This window comes from Pyrenophora tritici-repentis, chromosome 8, assembly GCF_003171515.1.
Source record: "Pyrenophora tritici-repentis strain M4 chromosome 8, whole genome shotgun sequence".
Classification (NCBI taxonomy): Eukaryota; Fungi; Ascomycota; class Dothideomycetes; order Pleosporales; family Pleosporaceae; genus Pyrenophora; species Pyrenophora tritici-repentis.
In genome coordinates this window covers 956,757-972,243 of record NC_089397.1, presented here as the reverse complement: position 1 = coordinate 972,243, position 15,487 = coordinate 956,757, and the positions used below count along the sequence as shown (strand labels likewise).

Genomic DNA, 15,487 nt, shown 5'->3' with positions numbered 1-15,487 from the left:
GCCGAATGCGATAGATACACAAGCCGACGCGATAAATCATGGCTGGGACGCGACTGCCCCCGGCCTGTCCAACTTAACTAGCGGCGGGAGCCCCACCCGGGTGCAGATGATCTCCAACCGCGAACTACAGTACAGCACCGTCGTCATTCACTCCCTCACGTAAAGCACGCCTGGCATGCTTTAAGCATTTGAAGCATGAAAATGTACAGCTCTTGACAATATGGCCAACGACAAGAAGTCAACAGGCCTAGCCTGTCAGAAATGCCGCACGCCCATAGATATCGATGCTTCTATCGATCAACTCAACCCGGCCGCCTTCAAGCTACTAACCGGTATGCCTTCATAGGCTTCACTCTGTCCCAGCCATACTGACTCAGATAGACTCGACAGTCTCCAGCCAACAACCTCCGCCCAAAACCTCTCCTAACCGCCAGTCGCGCGCTCCAAACCCTCCGGAGCGCCAGAAGAAGTACGAAGATGCGACCAAAAACGCCAGAAACCCGACCTTCAGACGCAATATACAAGGCCCACCGCCATCGAAACAGTCAAATGGACCTCAAAATCCTGCAATGTCTTTTATAGATGTGCACATGTCCGAGTCCATGATAGGTTCACCTCCTACGACATCAGCGCAGGGCACAGATCGCAAAACACAAGTGGAAGAGTCACAAGCAAACGGGAGCGATAGAGCACGAAGAAAGAGCATCGTGGCAGCCTCAGGCACGCCCGGAGGCGGAAGCTTAGCCGACGGGCTCGAGACTACGAATCGCATGTTCGAGATACTATCCGCACGCTCCGACATCGACCATCCCATTTGTGTAGAATGTACCGAGCTCCTCATAGACGGCCTACAGAAGCGACTGGGCGTGGCGACCCGCGAGCGTGACGCATACGTCGACTACCTGCGCCGGGCCAATACGGACGTGCCGAGCGCCGAAGAAGTCAAAGCCGCCGAAGCCGCACTCAAGGCCGCGAAGAAGGCCGAAAGTACTGCGATCACCCAGCTCGAGAACCTGGAAGCGGAGAAGGCGGACCTAGATGCCCAGCTGGCTGCCTTGGAAACCGAGGCTCGTATACTAGATCTGGAGGAGAGCGAGTTCTGGAAGAGTCGGAATGCCTTCAACTCAACCTTGACCGAGTTCCAGAACGAGCGCGACGCTCTTGCCACGCGATATGCACATGATGCACAGATACTGAGCCAGCTACAGAGGAGAAGCGTATACAACGATACCTTCAATATCACACATGATAACCACTTTGCCACAATCAACGGTCTGCGTCTAGGCCGCTTACCCAACCCCTACGTCGACTGGCCCGAGATCAACGCAGCATGGGGCCAAACATGCCTCCTCCTGGCTACTCTGGCTGAGCGGTTGGGCTACAAGTTCGATGGCTACGAACTGTGCCCCATGGGATCGACATCCACCATAACACGTGTAGAAACAAAAGGCGGGGTACCGGGCACGGAATCGACACGTCAACAAGCACAATCTACCACCAGCACCAGCACCGCAGCAAACTCACCGCAAGTGTTAAAACACCGGCTAGAACTATATTCCTCGGGCGACTTCCCCATAAACTTTGGTTTCTTACATAGGAAGTTCGATACCGCCATGGTCGCTTTTCTGGAATGCCTCCGCCAACTCGGCGATTTTGTTGAGAACACGGCTCCCAACAACGCTGCTGCTGGAGGTAGCATGGGTATAGGGGGCCCTGGTATCGGCGGGCCCGGTGGGGTCAAGATGCCGTATGAGATACGCAAAGATCGTATTCATGATCAGAGTATCAAGCTTGCTTTGAATAAAGATGAGGGCTGGACAAAGGCGTGCAAGTATACCCTCACGTGCTGCAAGTACTTGCTTGCACATGCGAACAATGTTGAGAGTATGGGGGCGAGAAGGAGGTAGCACGGGCAAGAGAGAGAACGCATGCTTGGTTAGATGATAGATAAGATACCCCATTGATGACATGATTTGAGATGTCCCAGATTGTTTGTGACAATGGTGAAAATCTTGCAAATGGCCACTCAACCACTTACCCTGTGCTTGTGTCTCCCATGCTCCACTGCCCCTACCTCATGTTACACCCGTGGTCTTCTTTGCGCCATTATTGCGTCGAGAAAAAAAGCTCAAATTCGTGTTTCTCCGCTGCTTCCAGTATCCCCTTATCTCCAGTTGCACGGTTGAGCAAGTCGCATAAAAGCCTCATGTGGCGGTGCTACTCCAAGTCTGCTCTCCGTGTTACGCTCGCGGCGCGTAGTGCAAGATAAGAAACCTCAGACCGGTAAACACGATAGTCCTAAACTGGAAGCCTAAAGCCTGTCTGGAGCTCGATACTGCTCAACATGGGAAGTTCCACTCGAGACACACTCGATCTGGAAGATTTGGCGGTGGAAGTGGATATCCCGGGCGGAAATAATCTCCTTGATACCATAAAGTTGGTATCGGCCTACGTCTAGCAACCCAGCTGTTCTCAAGAAAAGACAATCTTGTGCAGATCAAGAAGGAATATGTTGATACTTTGACCGGTTTCACGCTCAGCTAGCGATTAGCGGTCCACAGTTCCAGTGGCGGACTCGTATGGCTTGCGCGTCATCCAGACGGCCTTGCGGGCATCTTTCCCCGGAAGTCGGCAAGCTGGTGTCGGGAACTACCGACTGGTACGGAAGGGAGGCAAGATAGCAACCCGCTGTAGTACCCTTCTTGAAACGATAGGGATGCTTTCCAGCCGGAGATACAGCTTTGAGCTTTTAGAAAACCATTAGTTCGAACATTACTCTCCTAGATGAGATTTAACGCAGAGCCCTGCAGGCTGTCAGGTAGGAGCTAGCTATAATAAGAAGCTCCACGGTAGGGAAGGGCTGTTATCCTAACCCAAGGGGTACATTTTCCTTCGGAGGGTGCAACATTGGGCCGTTCTACTGATGTTGATGCGCTGCCACAATGCGGAGTCCGGTAAGCACAGACAGTACACTCAGGCCGGCTCCTGCAAGGTGCCGGCGTTAAGCAAGCGCTGCAGCGTGGCAGTGCTCAATGCAGCAGGTTAAAGCGGAAGGTCACGATGCTTGTGCCATGGTGTTGCGGCTCTTAGCGCTCGAGGGAGAGTGTCAGCTGAGGTCATTACCGCCTCGTGATGGCTGGTGAGGCGCGCGTCCAACGGAGCAAGAACAAGGCCGTTTTCAAGTCAGAATCGTAGGCTTGCGTCGGCTCAATGTGGCGACGACGGACGCTCGTAGTGGAAACGGAATCTCTTTCCCGTAGCTAGGTTGCAGGTCGGCCAGATCGGTTCCAGAGCTAAATGAGCTTCACGAATCCACCTGGCAAGGGGTTCTGAGATCTTCGCGGGGTAGCGCATTTTGTTAGCTCATAGATTGCTTGGGGATGCTGTGTAGTGGGCTCGGTTCCCCTCTAGAGCTAGAGTAGTTCCCGTATAACGGTATTGACTCCTGGTTGCAGAGGGGGTAGGTTGCGAAGACGTAACAAATATCAAAAGCAGGCAGGGGTAAAAGACAATGGTGAAGCTAAGGTCCAGCTCATGCAACAGTCGGCAACATACGTGTCACGGTCACCCGGAGATGGAGTCGACCATGGCGAGAATGGAGTGGTGCTGTCTATGCAAGACGATGCCAGTTTGACGACATGGAACGTGCAAGACGGTGCACGGATGGCATCAGCCGTGACGACATCCATTTACGGGTGCGGAGAAGGTGCGACTGGCGGGTGCGGAGGCAGCAATATGGCACGCTTGTGGAGCGGTGGTGAGATGAAGTCCAAGGCGACAAGCCAACGGCAGCCGGCATCAATCGGCAGCAGTGGCAGCATCATCATCAAAGAAGGCACGGACATGCCCAGCGGGAAGGCGCGATGCAGGCACGAGGCTGGGGAGGAGTCGTTTCGAGCGCTGGCAGACGCTGGTCGGAGGCGTCAACAGAGATTTCCATGTGTCATTGGTGGTCAGGTGGCCCCTAAAATGAATTTCCTGGGGGTAATCGAAATGCTGGCCTGCGACCACGTGAAGCCAATTTTCTGCCTCCCAGCAGCTCCGACGCCGCCAAGCCCCCGCTGACGTAAAGAGAACCTCACCTCTAGAGCCCTTTCCATCGCAAAACCACACACCTGTGATGGATTGCACACGGGCCCATTGGCTCGCCTGCGCTACCGCCTCTCCCTTTTGGCGCGACGAGTCCGGGTCGTTGGCGCTGCTGCAGCCGGCGCATTTCCCCAGGCTTGTCTCTTGACTAACCATGTACCACGGTGCCTGGTGCTCTTTGTCCAAATAAATCTCTGCGGCACGGGCAAGGATAGCACCCCTTTGACTATAAGAGACCTGTTGCCTGCCTTCACTCTCTGCTTGATCTCCGACTAACCATCAATCTTACCCAACTTCCCTTTCACCTACAGTCTCAACACAGCACCCCGAAGTAGTCATTGGCAACTACTCACCCACTAGCTTTCAAAGATACAGACATCGAGTCACCCTACCGTCATCGAAGAATTCAATGCACATCAACGACTTCCCGTACGAAGTTCTTTCCCAGATCCTCGACGAGGTTACCAAGGCCAATGTACGTGATGGCCCAACGTACACCTTTGGCCTCCAGCAAGCACCCCTCCCTCTAGAGAGGGCCAAGCTTCAACGCTATGTTAGAGGCCCGGTCCCGCCTGAGCTCCTCAAGTGGGACGCGACTGCCACTCTACGATCCGTGTGCTGGAAGTGGCACGAGTGGGCGCTGGAACACTCCATCAAGGACGTCTACATCCGACGATGGAAGGGTGGAGAGGTAAGCACGAACCATATCCCCCGTCTCCAGACATTGCACTAACAACACAAAGCGATGGGCAGAACTTTCCAACAGGCGAGAGAGCTACCCGCTCTACGAGCTCATTAACCGTTTGACTGGCACGGCCGTCTACCGCGACCCATTCGCCTCCCTCAAGCGCACTGTGAGCATCTGCAACGACTACCCACAGGTAGCTTCCAAGATCAAGCGCATGTGGGTCCACGGCTTCTACACCGCCGAAACTGATCGTCTTGTGTTTGAGTCGCTCAGGAACTGTACCAACATCACCTCCCTTTCCCTTCCATGGACCACCATCAGGCACGTGAGTGCCGATGCCTGGCGAACTGTCTTGACCGGTACTGGCAAGCCACTCCAGTCCTTGGAGCTCCAGTGTGTCGACCCCACATCGCAGCAAGCTGCAGACAAGGACAACCTCGTTGATCTCGAGCCTCTACAGTCTGTCAACTTCAGCCAGCTACGACGACTGAAGATCTTTGGCGACACAAACTTCATGCCTATCACCAACAACGACCTCTTCGCCATTGCCCGCACCGCCACCCAGCTTGAAGAGTTCCACTTGACCTGCAACTCCTCCATTACCATCGATGGCGTTATGGCTATCGTCAAGGCATCTCGCAAGACACTTCGCGTTCTCGAGCACAGCCCGCGGTCACAAGATGGCTTCTGGCACCCGCATCCTGGATCCCCAAGTGACAGTGAGCATCTTTGCGACACATTCCGCAACTGCCCCAAGCTGCAGACTTTGTCCATCTCGCTTCCGTCTGTCTGCTCGCACCTTTTTTCCAATGAGGATGCCAAATTCTCGGGCGATTTGCAGGTACGCGCCCTGCACTTGTGTGAACACGAGGATGGCCGCTCCACTCAAGAGGCGACCGATGCTCTACAAAAGCTGCTGGAACAAGCGCGGCGCTTCATTCGGTTGCGTGCCGAGAGCGCTATTCCCCGCGAACTTTACATTGAGCTCTTCTTTGCCGAGTGCATCTTCGAGCCTGGTTTCCAGTCCGTGCACGGTGACTTCTCCTTGGCGCAGATTTCATCCGACGGCCGCTGGCCACAGAATGTAGAGTTCAGCGGCAAGGGCCCGTATGGCAGCACCGGACTCTACGGAAAAGAGGAAGAGGCGCAGTTCCAGCGCATCGAGGAGGCCGAGTTCCTCGCCGGCGTCCGTCGCAGGCTCCTCTCCATTCGCACGTGATCGTGGAACGATCCACGAATGACGACTAAACTTCATTTCACTTGTATCCTTTCATAACGACTTTTAACGACATAACGGCCACATGCATGCGCAACAAGGCCCGGAGCCAAAAGTTTTCAGGCCGAAAAGCAGCCAATTATTTTCATGCATAGGGTGTACTTTTCCTTCTCTTCTCTTTCTCGTTTCAGTGGGTTTCCTCTTATAAAGCAAGACATGGCCATGTTTGAAAAAGCTGTTCATTGGGTTGTTTTACTCGCATGGCGATGGTGGCTGCTGCATTTACACGTCTTCCTTACTGTGGTTACAGTATTCAATGTTTTCCTCTAGCATTTTCAGCGTTCAAAACTACTAGGCAAATTTCATCATTTTCCCTTTTTCTCAAAGCATGACCAATGAAACAAACGATATGGAATCATGATCTGCATCGTGACACAATGACATGCGTTTGGTGCAAGGATTGCATATTCTTCTAGGTCCTTCTCTGGGGCGTGTAGTGTCTTGGCGATCATGCCACTGACGGCCGCCTCCTATGGCACGTGTAGCTGGTCCTGTTTGCGGGCGCCATGACCCTGCTGTTGGGGTACCTCGTCACGCAATAATTGCCAACTAATAAATTCCAAGCCCAACAACTTCTTCATGCTACACAAACGAATTACTTTCCCCGAGCAATGTCGTCAGTATTGCGCCGATGACGTTGCTCTAGGACAGTGCGATGCGAGTCTCGGTATCTGCAGGATCGGTTGGTCGGGCGGTTATGTAAGGTTGTAATACAAGATGTCATGTTTGGAGTGTGGTAGATGGTAGGCTGTGTACTTGTGACTGGTTACATGGAAGCGTTGGCGTTAAGAAAAGTCAGCCCTGGGATGATTAATTCCTCTGCTTACCAATATCATGAAGGATTTTGCATCGAGGGCACGCTCGGACGATAAGAGTAGCCTGGCTGACAGGCGTGTTTGAGATTTCGGGTAGATGAAATGGACATCATGAGATATACATGTTAGAAGAAAAAAGATGATATATGATAAGAAATAGAACGTGTTCGGTGACACAAAGTAAAAGTGTAATTATGGGAAGCCTGAAGGTAAAACACCTGACTGAGCGCATCATCGCACGCACGGATCTCCTCGCCTAGTAGTACTTGAGGTTGAAGTAAGGTGAGTCCCACCTCTCATAGTCCGCATCGTCGTCCTGGTTGCCAAAGATCTTCAATGCCCTGAGGATGAGCTTGTACGTGCCCGCCGGTACAGGTGTCTGGCCGTCCGCCAGCGTGCCGTTCCACGTGTAGTTGAAAGCTTCACCGCGCCACTGATTCAACTGAGGCATATCAGGCAAGGGTCCTAGGATACGATCGGAATCGTTTGTCGAGTTACCCAGCTGGATATTCGTGCCGTTCTTTGCCTTTGATGCAATGTCTACGGAAACGACGCGGGAGCCCATGGCGAACTGGCACATGATGGTCGGATAGCTGGTGTTTTCGTTGCGAAGCTTGTAGTCGATCGGAAGAGGGAACAAGTCGCTGCCGTTGATTCTCTGGCTGACGTTTGTGCTGCGGGCGAGGTAGGGGTAGTCGAGCTCTTTGTCGAAGAGCTGCTGGTCAATCATGTTGGCGCTGGCTCCCATATAAGGCACGGTGAGTGAATCGCCCCATGAGCCGTTGATAGCAACGTAGCCGTTGTACAATGGCAGTCGAGACGCGTCGAGGCCCTTAGGTGGGGTGAAGTGCATGGTGAGTTTTCCGATCGAGCCAGCCTCGACAGTGAGGATTTCGGGTTCAAAGCGAATGGATGCACTGGCCTGACTGGTTTGATCGAATTCAGGCCGTATTTTATGCCAAGGCATGTATTCGGTGGGATAGTGGGAACCGTTGCTGAATGTGTATACGGTAGGTGCTTTGAGATTGTCGAACGTGTATGTCTGAGCTTGCTTGAATGTGTTCTTGATGTTGATGACATGAACGGACGTAAAGTGCGCAGTGTCATTCAAACCAATGAAGCGAGCATCTACTGTGGTGGTGGTGAAAGCAGCTTTGTATGCATTCAGCCCTCCGCCGCCTTGCTGCATGACTGGTGCCAAAAAGGTGCTGTTGCGAGCAATCCATTTCAGTGGGTCAGCAGTGGTGGTCAGGAGATTAAAGATCTCGGACTGCGTCGCAAACTTCTTGCCTTTGGCCTGCATCAACAGAGCAATAGTGCCGGCCATGTAAGGCGCGGCCATCGAAGTTCCTGACATCGTTGCATAGCCGCCCTTGATCAGTGGCCATGTGGAAAGGATATTGCCACCAGGTGCTGCTACTTCAGGCTTTATCGATAGCTCGTTGGTGGGCCCCCAAGAGCTGAAGTCTGATATCTGCGTCTTGTTTGTGGCAACAGTGCTGTTGATATACCCGGCACCAGTGAAGGTGACATTGACCTGTTTTCCTGCTTGGAGAAGATCAAGGAAATGTTGGCCCTCTCTCTCCGATACCATTCCGCATGCAACCTTGGTTGAATTTACTACTGGGAAATAAGTGTAGGAATTGCGAATGTGGAAAAAGACGCGTTTTGCACCTTTCGCACCGAGATTTATCAGTTGATCATCCAAGGTGCAACGATCTATAAATGTTGAGGCCTGAACCAGAGTGATGTATCCTCCGAGGTCAGGGGTTGAATCGGCGAGGGGTGTACAGGCCGTATCTGACACGTTTCTGTTGTAATCGAGTGCATACAGGGGGAAAGTTGCATGTTCGAAGCTTATGTTCTGTGGATAAGATTTTATATATCCGAAATTGGTGGAATTGGCGCCATTAGTCGTATATGTGGCGTTGCTCCAAACTAGGGGTTGAACGTAGTTGTCGATTGAAGCAACTGCTAGCGCTCCAGCAGAATTGGCGGGAGCCTGAGCATCGAAGAGTCCTATGGTGCCGTTGTTACCGGCGGCAACGACGACTACAACTCCTTTCTCGGAGATGCGCTGGACAACCACTGACACCTCGTCTTGTGTTGATTAGTCACCAGCCATCTTGGTCGCGCCAGTTCACTGTACTCACCTTCAGACCACCCACTCGAAGTACCGAAGGAAGCGGAGATTATATCTACGCCTGCCTCATATGCAATGTTGAATCCGCGCATTATCATATCACTTGAAGTTGAAGGGGACACGCATCCAAAGATTTTCCATACGCCCAGAGTGGCCTCGGGCGCCACACCAGTGAAGCCGTACGGGTTAGGATCGGCGCCAATAATGCCAGAAACATGAGTGCCGTGTCCATAACAATCCATCTGTTGTTATCAGTGAGCATAATGATATTGCAGAAGATAATTACGACCAGACCGGGTATATAAGTATATGCAGATAGTGCCACAAACACCCCTTTCAAACAAAACCAAATTACTTACAGGCTTGCCACCAGGGACGGGTGTGTTTTTTCCGTCGTAGGCACTACCTACGAGATCCTCACCGGCGCTGATTTTGAAGCCAGCTCCAAAGCCTCCGCCGAGGGCAGGGTGCATGAAGTCGACTCCGCCGTCAATCACACCAATGAATATCCCCTTTCCGGTCAGATTCTGAGCACGAAGCTTGTCTACACCTCCTATGACATGCGGAAGATATGAATCTTGGATACCACGCTTCTGGTGCGTACGTTGTGGAATTGATTGAGTATATCCGTTTCCGAGCGAAACATCGGCAACCGGTCTGGAAACCAGGCGGACGGGCCAAATCTGCTTGACACAGGAGAATGATTTGATCAGATTCAGCGTATCCTCTCCATCATGTCCATCGCCAAGTTTGAAGGAAGCACCCTTGAAAAGCTCGTGGTTCAGATCGAGGCGCGGGTGGGCAGCGATACTGCAACTTGTAAGGTTTTTGTAAAATGCATCCTGCATGTGCTGTTAGTTATCGATGTCAGATTCTTGCGACAAAACTTACGCATGTAGTAGGAAATCTATCAGCATCTGTATCCTCGAATTCTACTAAGTAGGCTCCTGGGACGTAAGTCTGGGGGGCTTGAGGCGAGCGATTAGAAGCTGCAACGGTAGAGACTGCAAGAGAAACAACCAATGCAGCAAGACGGAACTTGGATGAAAGCATAATTGCAAGTAATGAATGTGGGGTAATGAGCGGCGCGCCGATTTCGCAAAACGGCGTAAAAAAGATATATCTAGGAGGCTACGTGGTGGATATACTTATAAGTACAAACATGATGACTGCATGTCTGTTGCAGGCAGTTCACCCACCGTTTCTGACGTGAGCTCCCTGTATTGCGATCGGCCTAATCATCCACGCAATCGGGTTGCTCGTATATAGATATATATATATACGACGTTTCGGACCGTTCTGGAGAACGGCATTGTACTTGGATACCCAAGACAAATGGAATGATAAGCCTAATTCTCATTGAATGAATGCCGGTGAAGTAGTGAGAAGCCAGTACGTTTGAGCGTTCAGCAGGCGGTTAGATTTGGTCCAAATATGGCTCGCATGCTTCAAGTTGCGGCGAGATCCATATGTTGGGTATGCTGACAGAAAGCTTCGCTGTCGCCCAGGCCTGCCAGGCGGACGCGACCGGGTTCCCCTTTCAGGGTCCTTTCAGGGTCTTCAGTGGCGGTACAACTACGGATGTTGAAAATCTCACGAGTGTATCAAATTGTAGTGGAAGGCTTGCGGCAGAAGCGTAACGTAACTACCTATGTAGGTAGGTGTTGATGCTGGGTGTCATAGCTGTGGGGTAGTAGTACAGGTTAGCGGACTGCAATGGCCACACCTCCCGCCTCCCAACCTAAATGCTTTGGGCGACGCAAGTCTGCTCAAAGCAGGAAAGCGTAAGGTACCATCGTATTCTCATCCTTCTTACAAGACGCTCGCCTCGTAAAAATTTGGCACGGCAATCCTGCTTTTTCCAGCTTCCGGGCGGGAATCGCGAACAGCGAATGTGCGAGCTTACTAACACCCGCTTTTCCGTCCAAAGCAGATGCATGACATCATCCCTGGTAGATTGCAGATCAGTAAGCACGCATGGCGCTGACAAGCCTGAAAGGCGCAAACCTGCGGGCGGAACTGTGCCGTCGACACTCGGAACGAATCGATGACAATCACGGAAGCACGGGACGCGACTTTGACAGCCTGCGAGCTTAGAGTTTGGTTACAGTTATCCGGATGGCGGATCGTGATAGCAATAGCGTATTTTCAATCACTTACCAAAGCCTCATGTAATCCACTGACCGTGCCCTGAAAATGCATCGCGTGCAACGCCGCTACTGCAAACAAGGCGACATGTGGATTGCGCTAAACTGCAAGAGGTTTGGTGAGGAGGGGCAGGCACCCCCGTTGCCATGCTTTCCACCGTCTGCTTCTACGCTTTTCTTAGCATCGGGGAAAGCTTTTGAGCGTGGAGCGCTGGGTTGTGGAGTCTCGATGCTTCGGCACCATTGGTCCGGTCGTGGGAAGACATTGCATGATGTTTGCAGAAAGAAATCGGGGAATAGGGTATGGATCGGGTGGTGGGGTGCGTCAAAGGTATAAAGATGGGGAGCGCTTCGTCTCTCCACTAGGCAGCTTCGTCTTTGTTTTGTACCTCGATAGTTACTCTACATCTCCTCATTACCTAGACTCTTTTTCCTCGCAAGTTTTTGATACCCCCCCCCCAAAGCGTTCAAGATGGCTCCCAAGATTGCCATTGTTTACTATTCCATGTATGGCCACATCAAGCAATTGGTACGTTCAGACGCTGTCTTATGGCGACCCAGAATAGCTTGAGCTAACAGTGAAACCAGGCCGATGCTGAGTTGAAGGGTATCCAGGAGGCTGGCGGTGAAGCCAAGCTCTTCCAGTATGTACCCCTTCTTTCTACTTTCTCTCGTTTATACTAACAACTCAACCAGAGTCAAGGAGACCCTCCCTGAGGAAGTGCTCGCTAAGATGCACGCGCCCGCCAAGGCCGCCGATGTCCCTGTCGTCGAAGACCCTTCCATCCTTGAGGAGTTCGATGGTATCCTCTTCGGTATCCCTACTAGGTAAGAAGATTGTTAACCTTGACCTTTCATCCCGATGCTGATCAGCAGGTATGGGAACTTTCCTGCCCAGTTCAAAACTTTTTGGGATATGACAGGCAAACAATGGCAACAGGGTGCTTTCTGGGGCAAATACGCTGGTCTTTTCGTCTCAACTGGTACCCTCGGTGGTGGACAGGAGAGCACCTGCATTGCTGCCATGAGCACGCTCGTGCACCACGGATTCATCTACGTGCCTCTAGGCTACAAGACCGCTTTCGGTATGTATACACTCCACAAGCTTGGATGGCGAGTCAGTAATATCTGGTATACTAACCCCCTCTCCAGCCCAACTCGCAAACCTCGACGAGGTCCACGGTGGCTCCCCCTGGGGCGCCGGTACCTTCTCCGCCGGCGACGGCTCGCGCCAGCCCACTCCCCTCGAGCTCAGCATTGCTACCGCTCAGGGCAAGGCCTTCTACGAGGCCGTAGCCAAGGCTCACCAGTGACTAGATGGTGGTGCGGCTGAGAAGAAGGCAGTGGAGACCAACGGTGCTGCGGCTACGAATGGAACAGCACCGGCGGCTACCAACACTGCCACTACAACTACAAGTGCTCCTGTTGCGTCTTCTGCTGGACCTCAGCAAAAGACGGAAAAGGACAAGGAGGGTCCATGTGGATTGCCATCAAAGTGTGATATCATGTAGACGGAGATTTAATACTTGGAATGAAATGTAATGATCATCACCACACAACCATCGACACTTACACTTTGAACCGTGAAAAAGATCGATATGGTCGAATTAGAAAAATGCTTGATTGGAAAATAACATCAAGCATGGGTATCAGATAGCGGGAAACAGAACAACAACGAAAATAATCTCTAATCTATCCAAACACCAAACAAAACCCCAAGTTCGACACTTAAATAGGAACATGACTCTCGACAAACTGATCCACCCAATCCTTAATCCCATCCGCCTTGTGCGTCAACCACTCCCACAAACTCATCTCTCCCGTGGGCCCATCCTCTCCCGCTTCCTCATTCTTGCCCCCTTCCTTTACTGCAGCATCTGTAGGCCGTACAGTGGGAGGCGTTGGTCTGACAGGCACCTCGTCAACCGTCGGTGACGTATCCTCCATGCCCGACGCCGACGCCGCGATGCTGGATAGCGAGCCGAGAGCCGAGGGCATGGAAGCCAGCTCCGCGGAGGACGGTAGGGCGGCGGACGAGGAGGACGGATAGGGTGGGACGGGATCTTCAGGCGTGTGGTCCGAGGCTGCGGTTTGGGTCTCGTTGTGGAGACCAGTGGGGCGGAGGGGGAGACGCAAGGTACCGTTGTTGGGGGCGGGGGTGAGGTTAATGGAGTCGCAGATTATATTGTAGAGTTCGATATTTTCTGGGGTGTTTGTTAGCAAACTACTCTTCCTTTTTGCGCGGACTGACATAGCCGTGTTTTGAAAGGAAGGGTTACTTACGAAAAGGCTTCATCATGCTACCAGGCGTATGTGGGAACGCAGGACCTCTAGCTACGAAAATCGCTCGCATGAGAGGATGCTCGTGGTCGTAGCCGTGTAGACCACGGGGATGGTATATCTCGCCATCTTTCTTGCCGGCTTCAATGTTGAACTCATCTTTTGTGACAATGGCCCAGCCTGTTTTCGGTATGATCCACAGTGGGGCGATGCGGTCATTCTTGGAGAAGTGGTATCGTTCCGGCATGTTCTCGCGGAGGTAGACTTCGACATTGGGGTTGTTAGCGGTGCGGTCTTTGACTTGCTTGTAGAGGCGTTGGAGCGAGGATGGGTCTTTCGGCCGGAGACCGTAAAGAGGCCAGCCGTCGGTGTGGGAGAGTTCGCTGGGGTCGATGAGGTCTTCGAGTTGGATGAGGCGCGAAATGTCGGTTGTGGCCATGCCGTGGTCAGACACTACAACGACGTTAACGATACCGGTGAGGTTTCGCTGCTTCAATCCTTCCAAAATGCCGCCCATCATAGTATCTACGGCTGTGATCGTATCCCGAATCTCAGTGCTGTTGGGCCCGTATTTGTGGCCGTCGCCATCTACATTGGGGACATATGCAGCGATGAGCTGGGGCCGAGGCGTGAGTGCGCTTGCGCCAATGTCCTTGGAACCGGGAAGATCGAGTAAGCCCATGATGCGGTCGACCTTCCTATCAAGCACTTCCGAGCCATTGTACTTGTCAACGTATGCAATCTCTTGTTCCAAGATGTTCGCTTCCGACCCGGGCCACATGTGCACTGCTGCCCGGACCTTTTGCTTCTCGGCCGTTACCCACAGGGGCTCGCCTCCCCACCAGTGCGGTTGTAAACTTCGTTTAGGATCCGTGTAGTAGAACTCTTGCTGTAGTTTTGGGTCCCAGAACGTGTTCGAAACTATCCCATGCGCCTCGGGATACATGCCAGTCGCCATGGTGTAATGATTAGGGAAGGTTACGCTCGGAAAGCTAGGAAGCATGTACTTGGGCGAAATACCCTCTTGTATCAGTTGATTGAGTGTAGGCGTAAGGTTGCGATACAGGAAATCGGCACGGAAACCGTCGAGCGATATCAGAATGGTTGTAGGGGCGAAAAGGGAGGTGCCATTCGAGACCATGGCGGCCAGGTCTTTGACATCTTTCGGGGTAGAGAGATTATAGGCGGCGGCGAGGAGGACGACAAAAAGAATGATTATAAGGATATATATGGCTATCCGTTGATAGAAAATCTTCCGGCGCGCCTACAACCACTGTCAGCTTCATTCGCGCATACGTGGAAGTCAACATACCTTCTGATGCAATGCGCTCGCAAGCAATCGTTGCTCGTCGCCCTCGGAACTTCTCCTCGAACGTAAGCTTTGAGAAGAAGCGCCCATGCCCTCCTCCATTTCATACATGAGTACACTCGATTCTGCATCTTCGCCTTTCCTACGCGTCTTCGGCTTCTTCTTGCCCCATTTCCCAACCTTGATGGAGGAGCCCCTGCGGCTCAAAATATCCTTTATGCCCTCTTTCTGTGTAAGAAGCTCTTCGCGCTCGTCTTCCGAGTCTAGGATCTCGCGATCGCGGGTGGAAAGTTCGCCTGAGGGCCTGCCGTCGTGACTTTCATCATCGGTGTGTTCGTAGAGGGTCCGCTCGTCGTCGCCCGCGTCCGAACTAGCGACCCTATGTAGTTTTTCCTGTGATGCTGAAGACATGGTCGCGTCTCCAGGTCTGAGATGGCATAATTAGGAGAGAAGGAGACGTTGCACGCCACTACCGTGTTCGAGAGTATATTTGGGGATCAGCAACTCCAGACGGTCTCTTGGCAGTCATGTTTCATGCGCGTAGGAATGTCACCCAGACCCACGCAGGGACATATATAGTCCTATACATGTACATTACACTAGCGACACGAAAAATTTGCTGCTTGGCTGAGTAGTCATAAGTGTTGGGTTCCAATTTACGTTGTACATTTATTAGATGCCAGCTGGCGCATGTGACATACGATGAACATCGGATTAACCTGCTACGACATACCCAAACC

At 52.3% G+C, this 15,487-nt stretch overlaps 4 protein-coding genes across 4 annotated transcripts; 2 read left to right on the top strand and 2 right to left on the bottom strand.

Moving 5' to 3' along the window:
• Window positions 1–220: 220 nt before the first annotated feature.
• PtrM4_138260 (APG6 domain containing protein) lies at window positions 221–5,996 on the top strand (the record flags this gene model as incomplete). Its single annotated transcript, XM_001938124.2, has 4 exons — window positions 221–332; window positions 382–1,884; window positions 4,401–4,780; window positions 4,833–5,996. The coding sequence occupies 4 exons, from the start codon at window positions 221–223 to the stop codon at window positions 5,994–5,996; spliced, it is 3,159 nt and encodes a 1,052-aa protein (XP_001938159.2).
• Window positions 5,997–7,124: 1,128 nt separating this feature from the next.
• Window positions 7,125–10,064, bottom strand: PtrM4_138250 (peptidase; the record flags this gene model as incomplete). The annotated part of the gene is made up of 4 exons (XM_001938125.1): window positions 7,125–8,968; window positions 9,022–9,253; window positions 9,371–9,853; window positions 9,903–10,064. The coding sequence occupies 4 exons, from the start codon at window positions 10,062–10,064 to the stop codon at window positions 7,125–7,127; spliced, it is 2,721 nt and encodes a 906-aa protein (XP_001938160.1).
• A 1,566-nt stretch (window positions 10,065–11,630) lies between these two features.
• Window positions 11,631–12,471, top strand: PtrM4_138240 (WrbA, Multimeric flavodoxin WrbA; the record flags this gene model as incomplete). The annotated part of the gene is made up of 5 exons (XM_001938126.1): window positions 11,631–11,687; window positions 11,747–11,802; window positions 11,855–11,986; window positions 12,035–12,243; window positions 12,311–12,471. 5 exons carry the CDS (start codon window positions 11,631–11,633, stop codon window positions 12,469–12,471), a joined length of 615 nt encoding a protein of 204 aa, XP_001938161.1.
• A 415-nt stretch (window positions 12,472–12,886) lies between these two features.
• PtrM4_138230 (ectonucleotide pyrophosphatase-phosphodiesterase family member 1) lies at window positions 12,887–15,158 on the bottom strand (the record flags this gene model as incomplete). The annotated part of the gene is made up of 3 exons (XM_001938127.1): window positions 12,887–13,362; window positions 13,442–14,702; window positions 14,751–15,158. 3 exons carry the CDS (start codon window positions 15,156–15,158, stop codon window positions 12,887–12,889), a joined length of 2,145 nt encoding a protein of 714 aa, XP_001938162.1.
• Window positions 15,159–15,487: the final 329 nt, after the last annotated feature.